The following is a 23,483-nucleotide window of genomic DNA, read 5'->3' on the forward strand; positions in this document are numbered from 1 at the left end:
CCAACTGCCGATCAAATTCGCAGATGACACGATTTTGATTGGCCTTATTTCTAGCGGTGACGAAACAGCCTACAGAGCTACCCTGACACAGTGGTGCCAAGATAACAAGCTCTCCCTCAATGTCCAAAAATAATGAGCTGATGATGGATTACAGGAGGAACAGAGACAGGATTAAATTCAGTGGGACTGCAGTTGAGAGGGTGAGTAGTTTCACGTTAACTGAAGATCTCACCTGGACTGTACACACTGACTTTGTGGCAAACAAAACACAAAGGCATCTCTTCCATCTCAGGCGACTGAGGAAGTTTGGCGTGAGCCCCCAAATCCTCATGATCTTCTACAGGGGCACCACTGAGAGCATCCTGACTGGCTGTATCACCGCCTGGTACAGGAACTGTACTTGATCACTGGAATTTGCAGAGAGTGGTACGGACAGCCCAATGCATCTGTGGACGTGAGCCTCCCTCCACCATTTACAGCAGCAGGTGCATAAAGAAGGCCTGGAAGATCATCGGGGACACCAGTCACCCCAACCATAAACTGTTTCAGCTGCTTCTGGCTGGAAAACGGTACCGCAGCATTAAAGCCAGGACCAATAGACTATGGGACAGCGTCTTTCTACAAGCCATAGGACTTATAAATTCATATGTTTATATACTGCAACGGAGTCATAACACAAAGATTTTTACTCCTTTGCGTTGGGGGATGGATGTAAGATTTAAATAAATTCAAACTCAATTGTATAAATTCGAGGGGAGAGCACAGAAGAAGGGACGAAACAGAAACTTCTGAATTGTGGTTTCAGTACTTATGAGAATTGTGCATTGTATGTTCTGCCGGAACCTAATGAGTTCTTCTTACAACATACATTGGAGAGACAGACGTATTATAAAGCAACAGCAACAATGAGTTATATCATGGGATGGAAATAGTGTCCTTAGAAAGTCACAATGTTGTACTTACGAACATGACTTTGGATTTGACTACTGGAGGACAAACTTTGCCTCAGTTAGCAGGAGCCATCGTAATGAAGGAGAACTTCAAGATCTAATGCACTGATATGAATCGATGCTGTGGGTCTATTTTGTTACCGAATTGCCACCAATTTCTCATTTGACTGTAGACTGGACACAGGCTGTGGAGGAGGCAAAGGAGATAATAAATCAATGGACTAAACACACAAGTTATTAAGACATTCTGATAAAGCAAATGTCTTATTGCGTGACTCAGACTCTTGGAATAAGTTGTGAAATTGGAGATCAAATGTTTAAATACATGCATGGGTGAGGATAATATCACATGCTGCCATAATATTAGTTTTATGTATACTGATAATTGTATTATATAATTATTGTACATTGAAAGGCCAAGTGCGCAAATGGAAGAGGATGATGGTTTTGTAATAGAGTGAAGATGATTCTCTGTATACAGGCTGTATGAATTCAATAAGTAATGGTAACTTTATCTTTGTATAACATATGTGCTGAGCACCTGCTGGTGGTTCATGATAGTTCTATGAATACTCAATAGACCAGAAGATAAAACATTCTCAAAACCCACGCCCTTTTAAATAATCACAGAATGCAGCAAACCTACGCCAGTCAAAATTAGTTTATCCGAGTGTGATGTCACTTGGTTAAGTCACAGATATCCTGTTGGAAATCCAATGTATTTATGCCTGTTTCTGTCTCTGCATAGGAATCTGTCGTTCCTCCGCACCTGGGTTCAGTTATTGCCAGCGTTCACCACGACATATTTACACGGATTTATGACTCGAGTTCAAACAACAATTTATAATGTTTCCTTCCTCACCTCAACCTCGTCCTTACCCCATTCTTCCCTTCCTTCATTCTCCTTCTCCCCCACCTCTCTCCAGTTTCATCGTTTCCAGTTTGGTCCTACTTGTCTTCCTTCTGCTGCAACTGTCCTCCATCATCCGTCGCCTCACCTCGACCTCTCCCCTCCACACCTCCCAATTCTACCCGATAAAGTTCAAAGTCAATTTATTATCAAAGTGTTTGTACATCGTCATATGTTACCTTGATTGATTTTCTTACATTTACAGGAAAATAAAGACATAAACGAATTATTGAAAGCCGTAAAATAAGAAAGACTGACAAACAACCAATGTGTAAAAGGAGACAAGTCATGCAAATAATAAAAAAGTAAATAATATTGAAAACCTGAATTGTCGAGCCCTTCAAAATGTGTCCATTGTTGTGGAATCAGTTCAGTGTTAAGGTGAATGAAGGTATCCACACTTATTCATCCTTAACATGGATGGGAACGAAAGCACTTGTACCTCCTTCCGATTGGCAACAGCGAGAAGAGAGCATGGCCTGGCTGATCTTCCATCTCCCCTCCCTTGCAGCCTCTAACCTGCCCGTCGTCCCCTCACTTCCTGCCACACCACACCCCGCGCCTCTACCTCGTTCACTCCCTAACCCGTAACGTCTTCTTCCTTCCCTTCTGTTTCTCCTACCAAGTTCTCTGAATTTCTTCCCTTTCAAAACGACTTTTCCTTCCTTCTCCAACAACCCTCGAACCCTTGGACACCCCTCCCTCCGCTCACCCACCTTGAACGTCTTTAGTCCCTCTCCTTCCAACCCTAGCTGCGCCCTGTTTCCAAACCAGGCATTCCCTTATCTCCTGCTCTGTTCTTAACATGTTCCTTCCTCCCAGCCCTTCATCGCCCTCTCTCTGCGCCCTCCTCCACCCCTCTCAAAGTTTCCCTTCTCCGTTTCCCTGTACTTACCCACCCGCCCCTCTCCCCGACCGCACGGCAGGGAGGGCAGGCGGGTGATCTCGCACCTTGAGCGCCTGGGCTGCCTCCTTTATCGGGATGACATTGTGCATCTTGTGCTGTGCCGACAGGCCACACACCAGGCAGATCATCTCCTGCTCCTCCTGGCAGAACAGTTTCAGCTTCTCGTCGTGCTCCTGGCAGACAAACTCCTCCGTCCGCTCGGCCGTCCCCACCCTCAGCTGCCTGACCTGCTCTGCGACGTTGCTCAGGATGTGAGCGGGCCTGGTGTTCCTCTGGGGGAAAACCTGTCGGCACTGGGGGCAGGAGACATCCCCCAAAACCCTCCCCCAAACCTGAGAGATACACGCTCCACAGAAGTGATGTCCGCAGTCCAGGGAGACCGGATCGGTGAACATCTCCAGACAAACGGGACATGTTAATTCCTGGACAAGGTTTGCAGAAGCCATCTCGGTCCTCTCTTCCCTACTCGGAACTTCCTGTTACAAGTCTGAGTAAGTGTCACACTTCCTGTTTTGATCCCTGTGACCTTTGAGAGACTGCAGACGTGGAAATACAGTAATATTGAATTGTTATTGCTACATGTGCCCTCATGTAGTGAAAATTTACCTGTATTGCATACTGTTCATACATCAGATCATTACACCGTCCATGGAGGTAGAACAATGACAGGATAAAGTGTCACAATTACAGAGAAACTGCAGTGTAGGTGAACAATAGGGAGCAAGGTCAATACGAGGTAAAGGATGAGTCCATATTACCATACGGACCAGTCAATAGTTTTATAACAGTGGCCTAGAAGCTCTCCCTGAGCCTGCTGGTAGATTCTTTCAGGCTTCTGTATTTTCTGTCCCACGGGAGGGAGGGGTCCTCTGAAACTCGCTGGCATTCAGAAGAATGAGAGACATTGAAGAAACAAATACAATTATAAATATGATAGATAATAGAGGCAGAGAAGTTGTTTTCACTGGTGGGTGAGACGAGACACAACGGATAAAGCCTTAACTTTGAGGGGAGTGGATTCAGGATGGGGCTGAGGAGAAACTACTTTTCTCAGAGAGTAGAGAATCTGTGGAATTCTCTGCCCAGGGAAACAATAGAATCCAGCTCATTAAATATTTTTTACTCACAGTTAGATTCAATCATTGCATGTCAGGAGAATTAATCGTCATGAGGAAAAGTAGAGAGGTGGATGTGAATCTACAGCCGGATCAGCCCTGATCTTACTGAATGGTGGAGCAGACTCAGAGGGCCAGATGGCTTAGTTCCGCTCTGATGTCTTATGAGAAGAGAGAAGGTCTGGCGTGTGGCTGGTTGACCAGTGGCATTATTGCAGAAAGGAAGTTGTTAGTTCAAGTCTGGGCACCGGCAAAGTTCCTCGCAGTCCCAAGGAATCTCCTGCAAACTGCTGATTTACTAATCTGAGACCTGTCTGCATTGTGAGGGGGTACTGAACTCCATCTTGGAGTAAATTCTGACATTGTCCCCAGTGTCCTGGCCAACAATTATTACACTGTCAGACCTTGTGATAGCCACACCACATTCTGTGGGGATTTGCAGCCCAGAGAACAGCAACATCCCAGTCACTTTTCCCCAGGGGCAGCATTGGCCCAAATTCCCTGGCCAAAAGATGTAGTTATTTACTGTCTGACCTGGTCATACCCACACTGTGTTCTGTGGGGTCTTACTGTCCAGAGGCTGCCCATCCTCTACACTGTATCATCCCAGTCCTTTTCCCCAGGGGCAGCAATGAACAATATCAGAGGGCATCCGTTTACGGTGAGCGGTGGAAAGCCTACCCGAGATGTCTGTTGTCTATCTATACGCAGAGAGTGGTCAGTGCCTGGAATGCATTGCCAGAAGAGGCTGATACAATAGGGACTTTTATAAAACACTTCTATAAATCCACTGACGTGAGAAAATTAGAGAACAGGGTTAGATTATTTGTCAACTGGTCTTATTTAGGTTGGCACAACGTGCTGGGCCAAAGGGCCCATACTGTACTATACAGTTCTGTGTTCTGTCTCTGCCATATTCACCTGGACTTTAAAAGTAGCTTCACTGTGTGTGAAGCACTGAGATACAAACTGAGGAGGGGAAAGGGGCTATGGAAATGAAATTTCCTTTTTCCTTGTATTTATTCTCATTTTTGTTGAGTGCCGTCAAGTCGTCATCAATTCATGACGGACATAGTTGTCCATAGGATTTTCGTGGCAAGATACGGAAGTAGATTGTCAGTTCCCTTTTCCACATTGATACTGCTGCTGCCCAGGTTGGGTCCCGGCTGGTCTCGAACTCGGGACCATCTACCTCCACTGCTAATGCCGCTACACCACCAGCCTAGCTAAACCAAAGGGAAACTCTAGTTCAGATTTTATACGTCTTCTCAAATGGGAGAAAACTGGACTCGAAACATTAGTAACTACAAAGATTCTCAATGTAAAGGTGAATCATGTGTTTCTTCCTGTCTCCTACACCTTTCCCTCCAGCATCCCAGTAGTTTACTTAACTGATGCCAGGAAGAAGTGGGTTGTCACAGGAAGATGGGTTCAGTAGGCTCAGAATTTCAAAAGTAAACACAGCAGTTTCTGGAATTCTGAAATGAAAATGGAAAGTGGCATCTGTGGAGAGAGAAACTGGTTGAATATTTCTGATCAGCTTGAGTGTTTGCAGCATTTTTTTCATTTCTTTTGGGACACTCTAGGCTTTAGTGTAGAAGAGGGAGAGGTGACTGGATTGGAATTGGTTTATTTTTCTCACACGTACTGGGGTGTACTGAAAAGTGTGACCTGTATACTGTCTTTACAGTTTAAATCATTACACAGTGCATCGAGGTAGAACAAGAAGAACTACAAAGAAAATCCAATGCAGGTAGACAATAAGGTCAACATGGATTTACTGTCACAAACCAAAGTCCAAGACAGGACACCCTCTGGTATCAGATGCTGGTGTTTCTGTCTGCCCTTTGTGCCATGTGGAACAACCAAAGGAATTCCAAATGAGTCCCCAGGCCATCCAGTCAGGATTGTCACTGGAGTGGAGAGAATTCTGTGGGTTGGTCATTCTTGGTGGTGCCCAAAGATTGGCACTTGCAGAGCTGCATGGGGTTGGGGACTGGCATTGATGTTCTCCTCTTTTCAGAAGAATGGGAGGTTGGAAACATAGAGACTGTGGGAAGGAAACCCAGGGCTTAGAGTGCGGGTGTCTGAAGGTATCGATGAGTTGTTGGACTGGATGAGATTACAAAATAGTGAGGGGGTGATGTTGTGGAAGGGATTTGAAATTAAGAGTTTGATGAAACACTTCTAATCTAGGGGGCAGTGTATCCTGGTGAGTGGAGCGGTGATGGGTGAGGAGGATTTGGTGGGTGTTAACTTCTAAGCTATGGAATCTTGACCAGATCCAGTAAACGGAGAGTGGGAGGAGGAGATGGGCTCAAAAAGTTGGAATCTGGCAGGGAAGAATTGGATGAGAATCTGAACAGATGGTCTGAACCGGAGTGTGGAAAGGGACGGCTGGTCAGCTGGAGGTACTAGGGGTCTGAGCTCAGCTGTCTATCTCAGAGTGAGATTGGACATGGACTGCAGGACCAGGGTACCTGGTTCAGTTTCAGATGGTTGTCGTGTCAGGAAAAATGGAGTTGGGAGGCAAGGAGAGGGCATCAGAAAGGATGCATGGCTCAGATCTTGTCTTTTCCCAGCTGCAGCAGTTCACGTTGTTACAGCGCTGGATACGGGATAAGCCATGCAGTAATCGAACAACAGGGCAGGAACAATGACAACAGTGGTGTTGTGAGGATGGTTGTCCCCTAACTCTGGATTCAGATGTTGTCACTAAGTTGGTGCCACACAAGAGGAGTCTAAATACTGAGTCTTGCAGGGATATCAGAAACAAGGTGTGTATGTTGTGGGAGTGGGGGGTAAGAAGACATTGATCACAGTAGTTATAGATCCAACTTTGGAAGTCTACAGACCCTCACTTGCATCTGTTTTACAAGCTTCACACCTTCAGGTGTATTATCTGTGCAATGGAAGAAAATGTGTCCTCATTCATCGGCTCATGCTCTTCATACCTCCACTGACATCTGGAGATATTTCATATTGGGATCGGAATTCTGGAGATACTGGGAATTGGGGAGTATCTTCTCAATGTCCGTTGTCCAATTACCCACCTTCTGATCTGTACACAGTGAACACTCCCCATCCTCAGCTCCAACACTGTACATTGGGAAAGATACATGTACTGTGGAGGGGTAAGTCAGCATTGTGAGGGTAACACAGGCTGCTAAACAGTTATTGGTAAATCTTTGGGTGCAATTGGGCGGGCAGAGGTGGGGTAGTGAATAATTCAACTCAGAATGAGAAAATGATCTAATAGTGTTAATACTGGAAAAACTTCCCCATCACTGGAGAAACTGAGAACAAGGGAGAATTCCTTCTCGATGGAGACGGTCAGCAACGTCTAATTCATATGAGATGACTTATCCTAGGTTCAGCACATAAACACAATCACGGGGAAGTTGTGTCATTGTCTTTACTTTATTTAGAGCTTCAGGGTCACCAAACACTTTAACAATGTTCTACAAAAGTCCTATTGAAAGTGTCCTGACTGGTTGCATTATGGTCTGGTAGAAATAAGCGAACATACAGGAGTGTAAGAAGATGCATCACTAGCATACCCCACCCCACCCACCTTTGGAAGTATTTACATGAGGCACTGCCTCAAGAAAGCAACACCTAGCGTTGAAGATCCCTGTCCAGGCCAAGTCATCTTCTTGCAGCCACCATCAGACAGAAGGTACAGAGACCTGAAGTCCCACACCACCAGACACAAGAACAGTTACTTCCCTTCAACCAGTCAGTTGTTAAACCAACCTGCAAAACACTAATCACTCCAGATTAGCAAAACCTGACTCCTCTGATCAATTAACACTAAAATGGACTTTGCTTTTCTTGTCTTCATATTGTATTCTTTCCTGTAAATGTTCTTTTCTTGTGAAAGCCGTTTCCGTGATGCCGTGTGCCTGTGATGCACCTGCAGGGTTTTCATTGCACCTGTGCAGACATGTACTTGTGCATGTGACAATAAACCTCACCTTGACTTTGAGAAAAGTAGTCTTCATACACCGGGACTGCGTTCCCATTACGTTTCTTCCTGTACAGCATGCTGAGGTCATCAATGATCATTAAACCCAATTTAAACTGACTTTCTGAGATCCACATTGCCTTCTCCAGGAATTAAAGAGAGCACTGTTTAATTGGACCAGCCCCTCTGCTTTTCATTGACGCGCAGGATCGAGAGCACGTCTCTTCCAGAACGAGGCTGCAATATCCCCAAAAATTGAGAAGCAACGACTCCCCGCTCTCCCTCCAGCAGGGAACCCAAGTAGCCATCTCCCATGTTGTTCCCATTCCATTCCCTGTTTCCCCAACGTAACCAGCTCAGACACACTGTCAGTTCACTGTGCAGGTTAAGTGTTTATAACACAGAGAATATCTGCACATATTCATACTGTTTGCTAGATGCACATATCACAATTCCAGGGAACAGTCCACTTCACTGTATTCTAACACCACGTGCGCCTAGTCTGCAGTCGGTAGGAGAGAGTGTGAGAGAGAGCTGGGAAGAAGATACTGAGTCAAATCTGCAGATCAGACGTCAATATAAACAGCCTCACCTGTCAGTATCAATGGCAGAGAGTCAGTTCTCACATGGTGGTCTGGACCTGAAATATGAACCATGTTTCCCCACTGCTGAGTGCTCCGGCTTTTTCTGGTTGTATTTCAGAGAATCGGTGCAGTGAGATCTGCTCAGTGGGTCCAGACAAGTCTGAGACCTCGGAGAACGTGTCCCACTGTGTTACGTTGTGAGCAGGGTGAGTGGTTCAGAGTTGTCACCTGTCTCGTAATCACATGGGTTTAAGATGAGATGAAGTTTCTCAGTGAAACTGTCTGTGTAAGTGTGGAGGTGACACATGTTGTCAGCATTGTAAAATGACACTTGGCCCCGCTCGTAATCCAGGTAAACCCCCAGTTTGCGGAGTTTTATTTCCAGATGGGAGATGACCTTTGGTATCATCACTGAATTAGAACAGACATGAAGAACCCAGTATCCCTCTTCCAGTGTGTAGGAAATGTCTCCATCCCTGCTTACAGACTCTCTGCAGACACCCACAACCCAGCTAGTCTTATTTCCAACATAGACCTCCCAGTAGTGCCTCCCAGTCATGAAACTCTGTGAACTCAAAACACAAAATTCTCTTAGGAATCTTTTCGGGTGATCCTGAAGATTTTGATTCCTGATCATGTACTTCACATTCATCAGATCCTGAGAGAGGACGAGCTGATTGGAGCTGTATCCGGGTCCAGTGTCAGCCGCTCTGGCACTGAAACAAAACAGTTACAGTAAGAAAACCAGGTGGAACTGCCAGGATCTGAGCTGACAGTGATGAGCATCGTCTCCTCCCTCAGCCCAGGAAATGTGGAGCCCCTGGAGGAGATTTCAATCCCCACTGCTCCCTCCATCCTGTTTAACACCGTACAACGTCACAGCGATTTATTTGTTACAGGCAGTTCAATCCCCTTCCTCTGTCCAGCTGACTGGATTCTATGATGTTTTATGTGGCTGCAGTTCTCTTTTTAAGAGCTAAACGGGACAAGCCATGACACATTCATTCCTAGTGACACAGCAGCCCGTGAGGGGCCAGGGCTGAGTGGACTTTTATTATTTAAACTGCAGATGCTGGAGATGTGAACCTAAAACAGAAATGTATCGGTACAGGCAGTGTTTCCCATGGGAGAGTGATCAAAAACAAGAGGGTGGAGGTTTACGGGGAGAGGAAGGAGATTTAAAGGTGATCTGTGGAGTAAGTGCCTTACACAGAGAGTGCTTGCTATCCGGAATGTTCTCCCGGAGGAAGTGGTGGGATCAGATACAATTGCCAGGTTTAAGAGGCATTTAGACAGACATGTGAATAGGCCAGGCACAGAGGGATATGAGCCAAATGTGGGCACGTGGGATTAATGTACAGTAGATGGCCAGAGTGGTCTGAAGGCTTGCTTCTATACAGTAGAACTCTACGACTCTGTGAATAACCAGGACTGGGTGACAAAATCCGTGCTCAAATAAAAATCAAAAAATGTAGATGCTGGGAATTTGAAATGAGAACAGAAAACTCTGGAATCATCAGATCAGGTTGGAACTGTGGAAAGAGAGATATTTTAGGTTGTAACGAAGATCTGTACTTACAAGTTGATTTGTGGCAAATTCAACACCAGGTATCAGATGGTATCACTACTTCAAACTACAGGTCAGTGTCAGAATAAGGGGCAAAGCCTTCAGATTTGAGAGGAGGAGAAATTTCTTCCCTCAGAGGGTGATGAACCTCAGGAATTCTTGTTTTGCAGAAGGCAATGATGGTTCAGTCACAGAATTTCTGAAGGATGGAGGTGGATCAATCTCTAGATATGAAATATATCGGGGGTAATATGAAACATGACAGACGCTGAAGCAGATCTGATGGGCCGAGTGGCCTAATACTATTCCCATTTTTTATGGTCTATTAAGCGAGAGCAGGACCAAGGATTTGAGACTGAGGATCATCTACTGTTATGTGTGTGGATCAGAGATGATGTTCGCATGCTCCAGTGTTTGCTCACAAATGTGATGGTTTGCTGAGTTGGGCTTCAAATGTCCTGAACATTTCTACTGGGCTGCACAACAAGGTGCAATGGGTTCACCTGTAAGCTGCCTCATTGGAGGCAAAAATTTGAGCGATATATATTGCCAAGGGTGAGTTATCCATCAGCTGAGTGTTCCACTCCATGGATCAGTGATGGAGGGAATTGAAGCTGCCTCAACTAGGGTATGAGGTAGGGAAGGGTGTTGGGGAGGTTCCGGACGTATCACAAGACAGTGCATATATCAGGTTGTTGGTGTTAGAAGCAGAAATGTTGCACAAACTGAACACATGCCTGATAAGGAATGGAGACTGATAAATGTAGAGAGTTGCATCTGGAGTTTCTGGAATTCCAGGGGAGAAGGTGGGGCAGTGGGGAGAAGGGGAATTACAGAGAAAGAGAAAGGTACCTGGTGAAACCACGGCTCTCATTTCCTTCCACACTTTGAGATACCTCAACCTTCCTTCAGCCACATCCTCAGGAAGATCGACAGACACCACACCAGGACTGGAAACCGGCAACTCACACCTACAGAGTCAGGGACAGGAATCAGTGACACTCGTTACCAAAGACTCTGTCTGCACTTCTCACTGCCTCAGGAAAGCAGCCAACGTCATCAAAAACCCCTCCCACCCTGGGCATTCTCTCTTCTCCCCACCCCTCCCTTCAGATAGAAGGTAGAAAATCATCAAAGCTCACCTCCAGGCTCAGGGAGAGTTTCTATCCTGCTGTTATAAGACTATTGAACAGTCCCTTGTATGATATAATGGACTGAAAACCTCTCCATCCATCTACCACGTCATGGCCTTACACCTTATGGTCTGCCTGCACTGCACTCTCTCTGTAACTGTGACACTTTATTCTCCACTCTGTTGCTGTTTTCCATTCTAATGCAATATCGTGTAAAAGTTTTGGGCACATATAAAGAGAGGTTGCATAAGACATTTTCATAGTACGGTAGTAATTTTATGTACTGCACTATACTGCTGCCGCAAAAGAAAAAAACACATTTCAAGACAGATGTGACTGATGGTAATCCTGAATCTGATATGGGTTTGCATTGTGGACTGAAAGTGGGAAGGGGGCAGGGAGAGGGGAATCATGATTAGGACAAGGGAAACGGGGGGGAGCGGGACGCACCAGAGAGACATTTTGTAATGATCAATAAAGCAATTGTTTGAAATCAAATGACCTTGCTTGGTGTCTCAGGGCTGGGTGTGCCTGCACACATGCTATCATCTCCCCGTCCTCCACCCTCAGCACCCCTGCTGTCCCACCTATGCCACACACTTCCCATGACTCTCCACTCCCAACATCCTTTGCTCCCACCACATTTACAAACTCGCTCTCCACTCCAAATCTCAATACTCTGTTGTAAGGAAATAATCTGCATGGAAGACAATTAAAACGAAGTTTCATGTAACAATAAATCAATTGCCAATATATTTTTGAGCAGCCTTTCTCAACCTTTTTGCCCTGGAGGAATCCTTGAAATAATTTTCAGGTCTCAGGGAACCCCTGCATAAAAATTATTATATTTAGAACTCACGGTACATTGACGTGATCAAAAAGTTGTAGATATAATAATCCAAAAATATTTGTCAATGCTCTTTTGAGTAGAGAATGAATTTATAGCCAACTTTTTTGGGGGAAAAAAACAGAGTTAAGCTTAGCTTAACTTTCTTGAAATTACTCTTTCTTTCTCTTGCAAAAATTTTTAAAAACTCATAAGGCAAGCGTAATAAATTTCTCAGTTCTGGGTCGAACTTGAGATCAGCACAAACAGATTTCACCTTCAACTGAAATGAGACAATCTCTATCCTTGCTCATGATGCTTGTTCACACATGTAAAAAGTTGAAAACTGTAACAAAATGTTCCTTGCTCTCCTATGAATGACAGAATACTCTTCTTCCACAGAAATCCAGAACTTGTCCAGGGGCAGGTCAGTAAATCCCATCTTGAGTGCACGATCAGACTGCATCTCACAAAGTTCCTCCTTTTCTCTCAAAGTCAAGTTCTCAGGCTGAGCAGAAGATTCAGAGAAAGGGTCCCTCACCCAGTCATACACTTGTGTTGAAAAGGGGGGAAAATATTGTTCGATTTTGTTCTGCAGTTCTTCCAGGGGGTTTTCAAAAAGACTCAAGACTCTGATATCCTTCCTCACACTCAAGCCCAAACAGCAGTGGAAACATTTCAAGGTTTCCTTTTGCAACATGATTTTTCCAAAGATTCAATTTCCTTTTAAATCTAAGATTCTTGTCACTTGAAGTCAAAACATTTTCTCCAGCACCTTGCAGAGACTTGTTCAGCTGGTTCATATGATGAAAAATGTCTGCTAAGTAGGCCAGTTTATGCAGATATTCTTCATCTTCAAGGCACTAAGCAAGTTCTGGCCTGCTAGTTTCTTGAAAGTACTCCTGCAATTCAACATTCTGCTTAAACACTCTTTTGAGAACTCGTCGTCTTCTAAGCCACAGGATTTCTACACATAACAGGAGACTGGTTTGCTCTTTGTCCAGGTTTTCACACAGTTCTTCAAACATTCTTGAGTGAACTAGTCTTAAAGCTACTAAATAATTTGCTTCTTGTATCATTTTACTAACCGTGACTTTATAGTCAAAAGATATAATCTCTTTGATTCCAACAGTCATTTAAAATAATCAGCACTTTTACGTGTCATATGGTTGTGATTTGTAGTTGGGTGTCTTTTCAATTTTGCTGGAGCCATTGCTACATTTGTAAGCTGTTTACCACAGACTAGGCACAATGGAACAGGACAACTTGGATCACCAGTCCATGTTTAGACTCCATCTTTAGAATGAAAATTTCCCACCAATTTTCTACTGCACTGGTACATTTTTGCTCCCGTCAGTCAGCTGGCAGCGCGTCAGGGGAAGTTGCGGGAGGTAATTCAGGAGGGAGAGGCTGACGTCACAGCCCATGTTGGGCGAGTCTATTCAATGCTCGGAAAATGCACTTCACACTGAACAGACTACCGTCCTCCCCTCTGTGCAATACACACTCACTAATTATCAACCTAACATACTACCCTCCGTGTAATACAGCGCTCACCAACAATCAGCCTACAGTCCTCCCCTCCGTGCAATACAGTACTCAACAATTATCAGCCTACCATGCTCCTCCCGTGCAATACAGTGCAAACCAATTATCGGACTACTATCCTCCCCTCCGCACAATGCTGCGCTCCACAGTTACCAGCCTATCATCCTTCCCTCCGTGTAATACATCACTCACTAATTATCAGCCTACCGTCCTCCTCTCCGTGCAATACAGCACTCATCAATTATCAAAGACCTCCCCTATCTTGTGTTAAAAACTGAGAATGGACTCAAACAAATAAAAATAGCCCTACTGCACCTTGCCATACTGGGCTGAACGACCTATAACAAGATTGCTAACAGGCGTGCTCAGTCACTGCCCACCACTGTGAGCACTAGCATCGCGTGCTGCACTTCGTTCAAAAAACAAGGTTTCTTTTTACGTGATCTCTCGCCGAACCCTAGTGAACCCCGGTTGAGAAACCGTGCATTAGAAATACAAAAGCACCTGGCGTCAGAATTTCAGCTAAAATTTACTCACCTCTTCAAAAGGACTTGAATATCCTGAGGGGAAAGAGAGAGAGTAGAATTGAGTGAAACTGTTGCTGAAAATCTCTGGAAGGGTTGGAGAGTGAAGGCTGGACACTCAACCAGAGGAAAGACTTCGGAACTAATCTGATTGTTTTCCACAGCAAAACCCTTAACTCTGAGGTTACTTCTCTACGTCCTCCAATACTTTCTTCTCTTCTCAAAACCGAACTGTTGAACAGCTACTTCCCTTCAAGCATTCAGCTGAAATCAGCAAAACCCAAATCACTACAGTTTATCATCACTGCGACCACTTTGATCCCTTGCAATAAAATGGACTTTGTTTTAATTATATTCTTCCTTATAAAAGTAATGCATAATTTATGATTCAATTATGTTGCAAGGAGGGGCCACTTTCTAGGATCAGAAAAGCCTGCAGAAGATTGCAAACCCAGTCAGCTCTGTCACAGGAACTTGCCTCCCCAGTATTGAGGAGTTCTTTAAAAGGCAATGTATCACAGAGATGGCATCCATTATTGAAAAAAAAACAAAATGCTGGAGGGTGGAGTGTCTCTGTCAGTGAGGCATTGCCCCAGCTCCCTCTCTCGTGGTCCTGATGCAGTGATGCACCACTCTGGGGAATGGGAACTAGCACAGAGTCTGCTGTAGGCTGGGAATGCAGAGTGGGGAGGGACTGAGACTAGGCCTGGAATGGGACAATTGGGGACATGTGGGAGGATGAAAGGCAGGGTAGTGGGATGCAGTGGAGGGGTAAGAAGAGGCAGAGGGTGTTTTAGGGAAGAGTGAAGCACAGAGAGGGGGAAGAGGAAGGGACGGTGGAGGATGGGGAGGGGAAGGGAGAGAAAGGTGGGCGATGTGAGACTGCATTGGTGGTGATATCATCAGGAGCAGCCAGGGGCAAATACAGCGTGGGTTGTTACACAAGGGACCGGTTTTGTGAAAGGAGTATTTGGAGAGGAATGACATCATCTGCATCCCTGCAGACATGGGAAACATGGGGTTTCAGGACAGCTCATTCCCGGCCCCATTTCCACACTTATTTATTTAGACACACAGTGCGGAACAGGCCGTTCCAGCCCAGTGAGCTGTCCCACCCGGCAACTCTCCAATTTTAACACAGCCTGAACTAGCCTACTTACTGGTACGTCTTTGACCTGTCCGAGGAAACCCACAAGCACATGGGAAAAATTACAAACTATCTTTCTTACAAAGGACACTGGAATTCAACTCTGAACTCCAACAGCCTGAGATGTGATCGTGTCACTCTCATCGCTACGCTACCAAGCCACCCCTCCCCAATGGTATTTATCTGGGCTAAATCAATCCTCACTCACATGGTGCTGACAGCGCCATCTGGTGATGCTTCCAGCAACTGCACTGGGATTTCCACACAGGACAATCTCCATTACAACATTGACACAGGGGTCAAACCCAGGGCCAGGAAGGCAAGGGCAGGGTGTGAGCCCACCGCTGCCTAGTCTCTGAATGTTTCTGAGTTTCTATAGAACTGACTGCTCTCGGGAAACTAGATTTAACCCTAGATGCCCATATAATTAAATTTACTGACAGGTATTTAAGACAGTTTGGGTCCCCCAGACAAGAAAATGACACATCTTGTACCTTGAGGAGCCCTTGGGGCTCTTGAATTCCCAATTGCACTTTTACAGCTTTTATCACTTCTTCAAGGGAAGAGATTTCCTCGACGGTTCTCTTTAAATTGTTTTCCAGTTGTGTTAGGATTTTGTCCGCTTCTCTCTGCAGCTCTGCTTCCATCTGCTGTTGCTTCTCACGCAGGAACTGGTGCATCTTCTCAAATTCATCCCTGATCTCACAGCTCCGTCCATCAACCTGGTCCTGAGTTAGAGTGAGGTTAGCAGAGAGTCACTGGCCAAACCGAAATCATCAAGTTGAATGTTTCATTTTCTAAATAAGAAATCAGATCTGCTTGGAGTGGTTATTTACACTGGGGTTGGGGATGCTTTGTTTTTTAATGTAAAAAATGGATGCTGATTGGAGTTTCAGTGGGAGTGGGGTCAGAGTAAACAATCATGGACACAATAATCAACCAAAATCCAATCCCACGGATCTGACTGGATCTCTGGGATTGATCCCCATTCTGGAATCGAAGAGAGAACAACATGCAGTGATGAGGACAGTTCAAGTTGTCCTTTGGGACTTCAGTAAAGAGTTTGACAAGATTTCACATGGGAGGATGTTTGGGAAGGTTACACCGTAGGATCTGGGGTGAGGTGTCCAATTGTATCTATAAACTTGGCTTGGCACTAGGAAACAGATTGTGTTGTTTCAGTGATTAGAAATTTGTGACCTGTGATGTGTCACAAATATCACTGATGAGACTCCTACTGTTTTGTTCTGCAGATCATTTTGAATAGGAGTGTACAAGATATGATTTGTAAGGTTTCAGTTAACATGTAAATACTTGTGTTGATAGAGTGGAGAACAGTCATAGCCTACAAGATGACATTGATCTGTTGGGAAATGAGGCAAAGCTCTGGCATTGTAATTTGATCTTCGGAAGTGTGAGGTGTTACAGGTAGGGTGGACTAACAAGAGTTGGATATAGACAATAAAAGCAATGTCTTAAAGAGACACATTCAAAATGATGGAGGAACACGGCAGATCAGTCAGCATCTGGAGAGGAAAAAGAATAGTCAAGGGATCAGGTTGACTCTCTTTATCATGACTGGGACATCCAGGTGTGAGTTACAGACTGGAATCTAATCAATGGGTTCAGGGTGGTCTATATATAGAATAGTGGATCCCTGGACTATGTTGCAGGCGGGATCTAATCAACAGGTTCAGGGTGTTTTTTATTTTGAATAACGGATACCCAGGAGTGAGATACAGGCTAGGCTATAGTCAAGGGATTCATCTGGTATCCATACCAGTCTGTCATTGTGAGCGCTGGCAATGACTGAACCCAGGTCTGGAGGAACGACAGAGTCCCATGTAGAGACTGAACACAGAGTTATACATTGGAATTCCAAAAGTACTTCAGATGCTCAACCGAGTGACACCCTGAGATGAAATGTTCTCAAAACCTGACCCACTGAAATAATCACAGAACGCAGAAAGCCCTTGCCAGTCAAAATCAATTTGTGAAGATTAATCTGAAAATACCAGGGATTAATTCCTTTCATTGTAGTTATTATTTACAGTCAGCTGCTTGCATTTTGCTGTGGGACAGCATCATACAGCTGGAAGGGGCCTGTCACTGTCGGTCTCTTTATTTATTTGTTGAAGTACGGCATAAAAAAGGTCCTTCAAGTCATGACACTCTGCCACCTCCGATTAACCCTAGCGTAATCAGCAGACAATCTACAATTACCAATTAAACTACCAATTGAAGCATCTTCTCTCTGGCCTGTGGGAGGAAACTAGACACACAGCCCAGGAAACCATCCATGAACACCAAATGATTCCTTACCTTCAGCCCCCGGATCGCAGCCTCCCCTTCCTGCTTACTCCAAACACTCTGGTTCATTTGCTCTTTTAGAAACTTCAGTGACTCTTCCAACTTTTCCTGAAAGTCAGAAGATGCAAAAGAAAATCTGAGAAAGGAACCTTCCGAAGCTGCTGACGAAGTGGGGGGGGGGGGGCAGAGGACTGGGGGGGGGGTAATCCCTGAACCTGTGGGGGAAATAGAGTCATTCTTTCAAACCTTCCCACCAGTCATGTTCACCTCCCCTTCACCCTCCATCTCCCAGTCCCTCTCTCTCACTCCCTTCCTCAATATTGTCCTTACCCCACTCCGCCCCTCCCAATTTTCCCATTCTCCCCCTCCCTCCTGTCCGATCGTCTCCAATCTGATTCTATTTGTCTTCTCTCTACCGCTGACTCACCTCGACCTCTCCCCTCCACACCTCCCAATTCTGCCCCAGGAAGCTCAAAGTAAATTTATCAAAGTGTTTCTACATCTTATGTTAGCTTGAGATTGATTTTCTTAGAAGCATTTACACATCATCATATATACAGGAAAATAAAGATATAGATAGAATTTATGAAAAACCACGAGTCCATTGGATGTGGAGTCAATTCAGTGTTGAGGTGAGTGAGGTTATCCACGCTGGTTCAGGAGCCTGCCTGACCTGGTGACACGTTGTACCTCTTGTACCTCCTTCCCAATGGCAGTAGCCAGAGGGCATGGCCGGGATGAGAACCCATCTCCCGTCCCTCGCAGCTGTCAGACATCCCTCATCTACACTCCTCTCCCCCTCTCCCTATTCCTTCCCTTACCTTTGACCTTCTCTTCATTCCCTTTCTCTTGCAATATTCCCCGATTTTCTTCCCGTTCAGAACGTCTTTTCCGTTCTCAAACATCTCTCTTGCCCTTGCCTTCCCCGGCCTCCCCTCACCCATCCCCCCCCCCCCAACTTTGTTAGTCGAACTGTGTCCTGTTTCTAAAAGGGACAATCCCTTATCTCCTGCTCTGTGTCTATTGTTTTTCTTCCTCCCCGACCTTCATCGCCCTCTCTCTGTGCTCTCCACCCTCTCAAAGTTTCCCTTCTCCGTTTCCCTGTACTTACCCACCCGCCCCTCTCCCCGACCGCACGGCAGGGAGGGCAGGCGGGTGATCTCGCACCTTGAGCGCCTGGGCTGCCTCCTTTATCGGGATGACATTGTGCATCTTGTGCTGCGCCGACAGGGCACACACCACGCAGATCATCTCCTGCTCCTCCTGGCAGAACAGTTTCAGCTTCTCGTCGTGCTCCTGGCAGACAAACTCCTCCGTCCGCTCGGCCGTCCCCACCCTCAGCTGCCTGACCCGCTCTGCGACGTTGCTCAGGATGTGAGCGGGCCTGGTGTTCCTCTGGACGAAAACCTGTCGGCACTGGGGGCAGGAGACATCCCCCGAAGCCCTCTCCCAAACCTGAGAGATACACGCTCCACAGAAGTGATGTCCGCACTCCAGGGAGACCGGATCGGTGAACACCTCCAGACAGACGGGACACGTTAATTCCTGGACGAAGTCTGCAGAAGCCATCTCGGTCCTCTCTCCCCTACTCAGAACTTCCACTTTCAATTCTGAGTAAGTGTCACACTTCCTGTTTTGATCACGTGTGACCTCTGAGAGGCCGCATACGTGGAATTGCTGTTGGTTTCTTTTGCCACAAGTACCGAGCCTGTCTTGCAGACTCTTCACACAGATCAGACCATCTCACCGTGTATAGAGGTAGAGAATAACAGAATGCAGAATAAAGTGTAACAGCTACAGAGAGAGTGCAGAGCAGGTAAGCAGCGTCTTTCTGCAGATGCGCAGTAGAGAGCGTTCGAACGTGTTGGTGTGAATGGTGTCGACTCTCCACTGCGGGGGGCAGAAGTCTCTGTAAGGGTTAGTCAAAACTACCCATCAGCAACAGCCTACTCGCCATCAAGGACGTACATACAGAAAGGGGCCGGAATTATCGTGAAGGATCCGACCCAAACTGGTCATGAACGATTTGTCCCACTCCCATGAGGGAGGGGGCTGCGTAGCATCCACGCCAGGGGCACCAGGCTCAAAAACAGTTACTTTCCCTAAGCAGGTAAACTGATCAACATCTCCACCCATTTACCCACATCTGCCCCACCCCCATCACCACTACTTTATCATTTCCCGTCGGTCACCTCATGTACAGATACTCCTGTGCCTAGCGTCACCTTCAATCTATGTGTATGAGCTATCTTTAGTATTTATATTTATTTTTTACTCTTTGGAGGTGCCGGTGGTGTAGTTGTATCCGCAAAAGGACTTCGGAACGAGAGGTCCCGGGCTCCAATCCGGCCCCCCGGCGCCTTCCGCGCTTTCCATCGGTGCCGGGTTGAACGTTGAGCTGGTAACTCGATCCCGTAACACAGTCAGACGCTGAAGAAACGGCGGGATGCCGCCCGGTGCCCAAACAGGACGCAGGGAGGAACCTGACCTTTGTTTACATTACTATTTTTCAGTGATGGATCAGACCCAGAGTAACAATAATTTTGTTCCCCTTTACATCTGTGTGCTGGAAATAATATTAAACTATCGTGAATCTTCTCATAGCTGCGAGCCCGTTAATAATCTTTTCACTGTGGCAGAGAAGCTGTCCTGAAGCCTGGCGGTACATGCTTTCAGACTTTGTACCGTCTGCTGATGAGAGCGAGGAGTTCCCGACACCATGCTGAAATTCAGAAGAATGAGAGAAGAACTCACAGCAGTATATGTTTCCTTTTTAAAACTTTTATAGAATAATATTTTAACAAAATAAACTTTATTCATGATAAAAATATTTACAAGATTGAACCCTGCGATGACCTTTCATTTGTCACATTTACTGTCAATGCGTTCCGAACTGCTGTCTATGAATGATATGATTTACATTCAGACTCACCAACTGCCCTGCTGTCCCTCCTGTGGCTCTCCGGGACGGTATTCTACTACGATAATTGAGGGGCTTCCTCACCCCAGCCTGCCCCTCCCTCTCCAGTATCAGGAGACCCCTACACCGTGTTCCTGTCCCACCGGGCCCTTGCGGTGGCTACACCGAGTGTCAGTGCGTCCCTCAGCACGTTCTCCTGCGGCCTGGAATGTGTCAGTCGGCAGCTTCACCTCATATACCGTCTGGGTCGTCTCCAGCCCCTTGGCATGAACATTGAATTTTCCAACTTCCGGTAATTCCCTTCCCCCCATCCCAATTTCATCCCTGCTTCCCCTCCCCCACCCCTTGATCTTTCCCCTTACTGGTCTTTCACCTGCCACCCTTCTCCTTCCCACCCTCCCTCCACCTTCTTTATAGCGCCCCTGCCCCCTCCCTCTTCAGTCCTGACGAAGGGTCTCGGCCCGAAACGCTGACCGTTCGTTTCCACGGATGCTGCCTGACCTGCTGAGTTCCTCCAGTGTGTTGTACGTATCCCTCATGGACATCTCAATGTGCTGGCTGACCGAAGCAGATTTTTTTACTAAAAAAATATATTCAAAAATAAAATTATTTACAATAAATCATTCTATGACTCTCAATCCTTTACAGACATTTCCACTATGTGCTATACATTTCCACAGTTCCAGTCACTCACGTCGCGCTCTGTTGGTTCATCGTCACCCACCATTGAGGTGCAGGAGTAGGCACCGCCATTCAATGTGATCATGGTTGATCATTCACAATCAGTACCCCGTTCCTGCCTACTCCCCACATCCCTTGACTCCGCTATCTTTAAGTGGTGAATCTGTGGATTTTTTTTGCCCAGGGAAGCAGCAGAGGCTGCCTCACTAACTAAATATTCAAGATATAATATTTGCATAGGAAGGGAATTGGGGTGATGGGGAAAAGGCAGGTAGGGGGAGGTGGAGCTCACTCATAGAAGGTCAAAGATCTCGGGAACTCTTCCTCAAAGGTCATAGAAGAGGAATCTTCAAAACAGTTAAGAGGGAGGCAAAATGTTGCCATGGTCAGGTGGGACTGCAGAGCTGAACTGATCAGCTGGGACTTTGTTGATCGAGGAATAGCTTCATTCACCAGGTACATTTCCATGTATTAGGAATTTGCTGAGGTGTGCTGATCAGGACATGTCATGAAACAGAAAACAGCAACATTCAACAGTAATGTGCACTGAGGTAAACAGTAAAGTTAGAGGTGAAATATGAATATAGAAGTAAAATGTGTGTAAATACATAAATGCCAGCTTGTATTTGCACTGTGAACAGGACGATAAGAATGTGCTTGGAATTCCTTTCAGTGCGTTGACAGGGATAATAGACGGAGGCGGCGTGGAGGCTCACCGGACTGGTTGATCAGATTAACTGTATAACGAGAGAAACATTTTTTACATGGCATGAAATTTTGTCTTAATAGCGCTATGGAGTTTTACAGATTTTCCTGCCCACATGCAAATATGGCAGTACAGGACTGAGTGGAAAAATGGTCCGAACCTGTTCTTCATCCACAATTAGGCTCTCAGCAGGTTTGCCTGGGGCCATCCGTGTAAAAATAACCCCCTGTCTCGGGGTAAAGCAGTTTCTCCTGAATTCCTCGGCCGACTGATTGTCGGCTAACTGTTTGGAGTTTGTGGTGACAGTCTTGCTGTGGTCATATTCCGTACAGACACCAGGTGACAGGGTTGCAATTCCTGTTTTGACCCTGTGGGACCAGAGAGACGTCTGCAGACATGGAATTGCTGTTGGTTTCTTATTGCCACATGTACTGAGTGTTACGTACCCCGTAACTGGGTGTCAGACCAGCAGAGAAAGAAATATCCGTTGGAGTCTGGGATTGAGGTTCTCCTGTTGTAGGAGGAATGGGAGGTTGGAAGCATAGAGACTGTGGGAAGGAAACCCAGAGCTTAGAGTGCGGGTGTCTGAAGGTATTGGTGAGTTGTTGGACTGGAGGAGATTACAAGATAGTGAGGGGGTGATGTTGTGGGAGGGATTTGAAAACAAGAGTTTGGTGAAGCACTTCCAATCTAGGGGGCAGTGTAGATTGGTGTGGGTGGAGATGACAACACTATTGTTGTGGACATCGTCGTCCCGTAACTCTGGAGCCAGATGTTGTGTTTGCAGGTGTTGTCACTGAGTAGATGAGACACAGGAGGGGTCTTGGCAGGGATATCAGAGACAAGGAGTGTCTCTGGTGGTGGTTGGGGTAAGAAGACATTGATCTCTGTAGTTTTAGACTCACCTTTAGAAGTCTCAGACCCTACACTACCTGTTTAATAGGCTAAACACCTCAGGAGTATTGTCAGTGCAATGGAATGTTCATTATCTTCTCCATGCATCCACTGACATCTGGAGATATTTCATACTGGGATTCGGAATTCTGGAGACACTGGGAATTGGCGAGTATCTTCCCGACATCCATTGTCCAATTACCCACCTTCTGATCTGTACACAGTGAACTCCCCACCCTCAGCTCCAACACTGTACATTGGGAAAGATACTTGTACTGTGGAGGGGTAAGGCAGCCTGGTGAGGGTATTAGAAACACAGACTGCACAACAGTTATTGGGAAATCTTTGGGTGCAGTGAGTCAGGGGAAGGGGTAGTGGTGAATAATTCAAATGTGAAAGAGAAAACTATCTGGAAAAGTGATACTGGAAGGGTGTCTTCATTGGGGGGAGATCAAGAACAAGGAAGAAACTCCTCTCGGTGGGTCGGTCAGCAACTTCAAATTCCTGTGTGTTAACATATGAGATGATGTATTCTAGGCTCAGCACATAAGTACAATCACAAGGGAGGCGTGTCAGTGTCTTTACTTCATTAGGAGGGTCAGATTGTCGCCAAACATTTTAACAAGCTTCTACAAATGTCCTGTTGAAAGTAGAGCTATTTGAACATGCAGGAATGTATGAAGCTTCAGAGTAGTGGACTCTGTCCAGTGCACCAAGAACACATCACTCCCCACCTTTCATAGTATTTACATGAGGCACTGCCTCAAGAACACAACATTTGTCATCAAACATCT

At 45.9% G+C, this 23,483-nt stretch overlaps 1 protein-coding gene across 3 annotated transcripts in view; it reads right to left on the reverse strand.

Annotated features, from left to right (window-relative positions):
* LOC140718858 (zinc-binding protein A33-like) overlaps nucleotides 1-19,083 on the reverse strand; it is a 46,564-nt gene extending 27,481 nt beyond the window's left edge. For 2 of the 3 annotated variants that reach the window (XR_012096819.1, XR_012096818.1), the window contains exons 1-4: nucleotides 18,656-19,083; nucleotides 17,501-17,596; nucleotides 15,673-15,906; nucleotides 14,045-14,067 (exon numbers count right to left, since the gene is read on the reverse strand). Coding sequence is in view for 1 of the 3 variants with exons in the window: in XM_073033105.1 (XP_072889206.1) it covers nucleotides 9,085-9,149; nucleotides 10,853-10,971; nucleotides 14,045-14,067; nucleotides 15,673-15,906; nucleotides 17,501-17,596; nucleotides 18,656-19,057 (939 nt within the window). In the remaining 2 variants the exon portion in view is untranslated. Of the gene's footprint in view, nucleotides 1-8,711; nucleotides 9,150-10,852; nucleotides 10,972-14,044; nucleotides 14,068-15,672; nucleotides 15,907-17,500; nucleotides 17,597-18,655 lie in introns of those variants that run through there. The other variant, XM_073033105.1, reaches the window with a different exon arrangement.
* Nucleotides 19,084-23,483: the final 4,400 nt, after the last annotated feature.

The sequence above is a fragment of the Hemitrygon akajei genome, chromosome 2 (assembly GCF_048418815.1).
Source record: "Hemitrygon akajei chromosome 2, sHemAka1.3, whole genome shotgun sequence".
In the NCBI taxonomy this organism is placed as follows: domain Eukaryota; kingdom Metazoa; phylum Chordata; class Chondrichthyes; order Myliobatiformes; family Dasyatidae; genus Hemitrygon; species Hemitrygon akajei.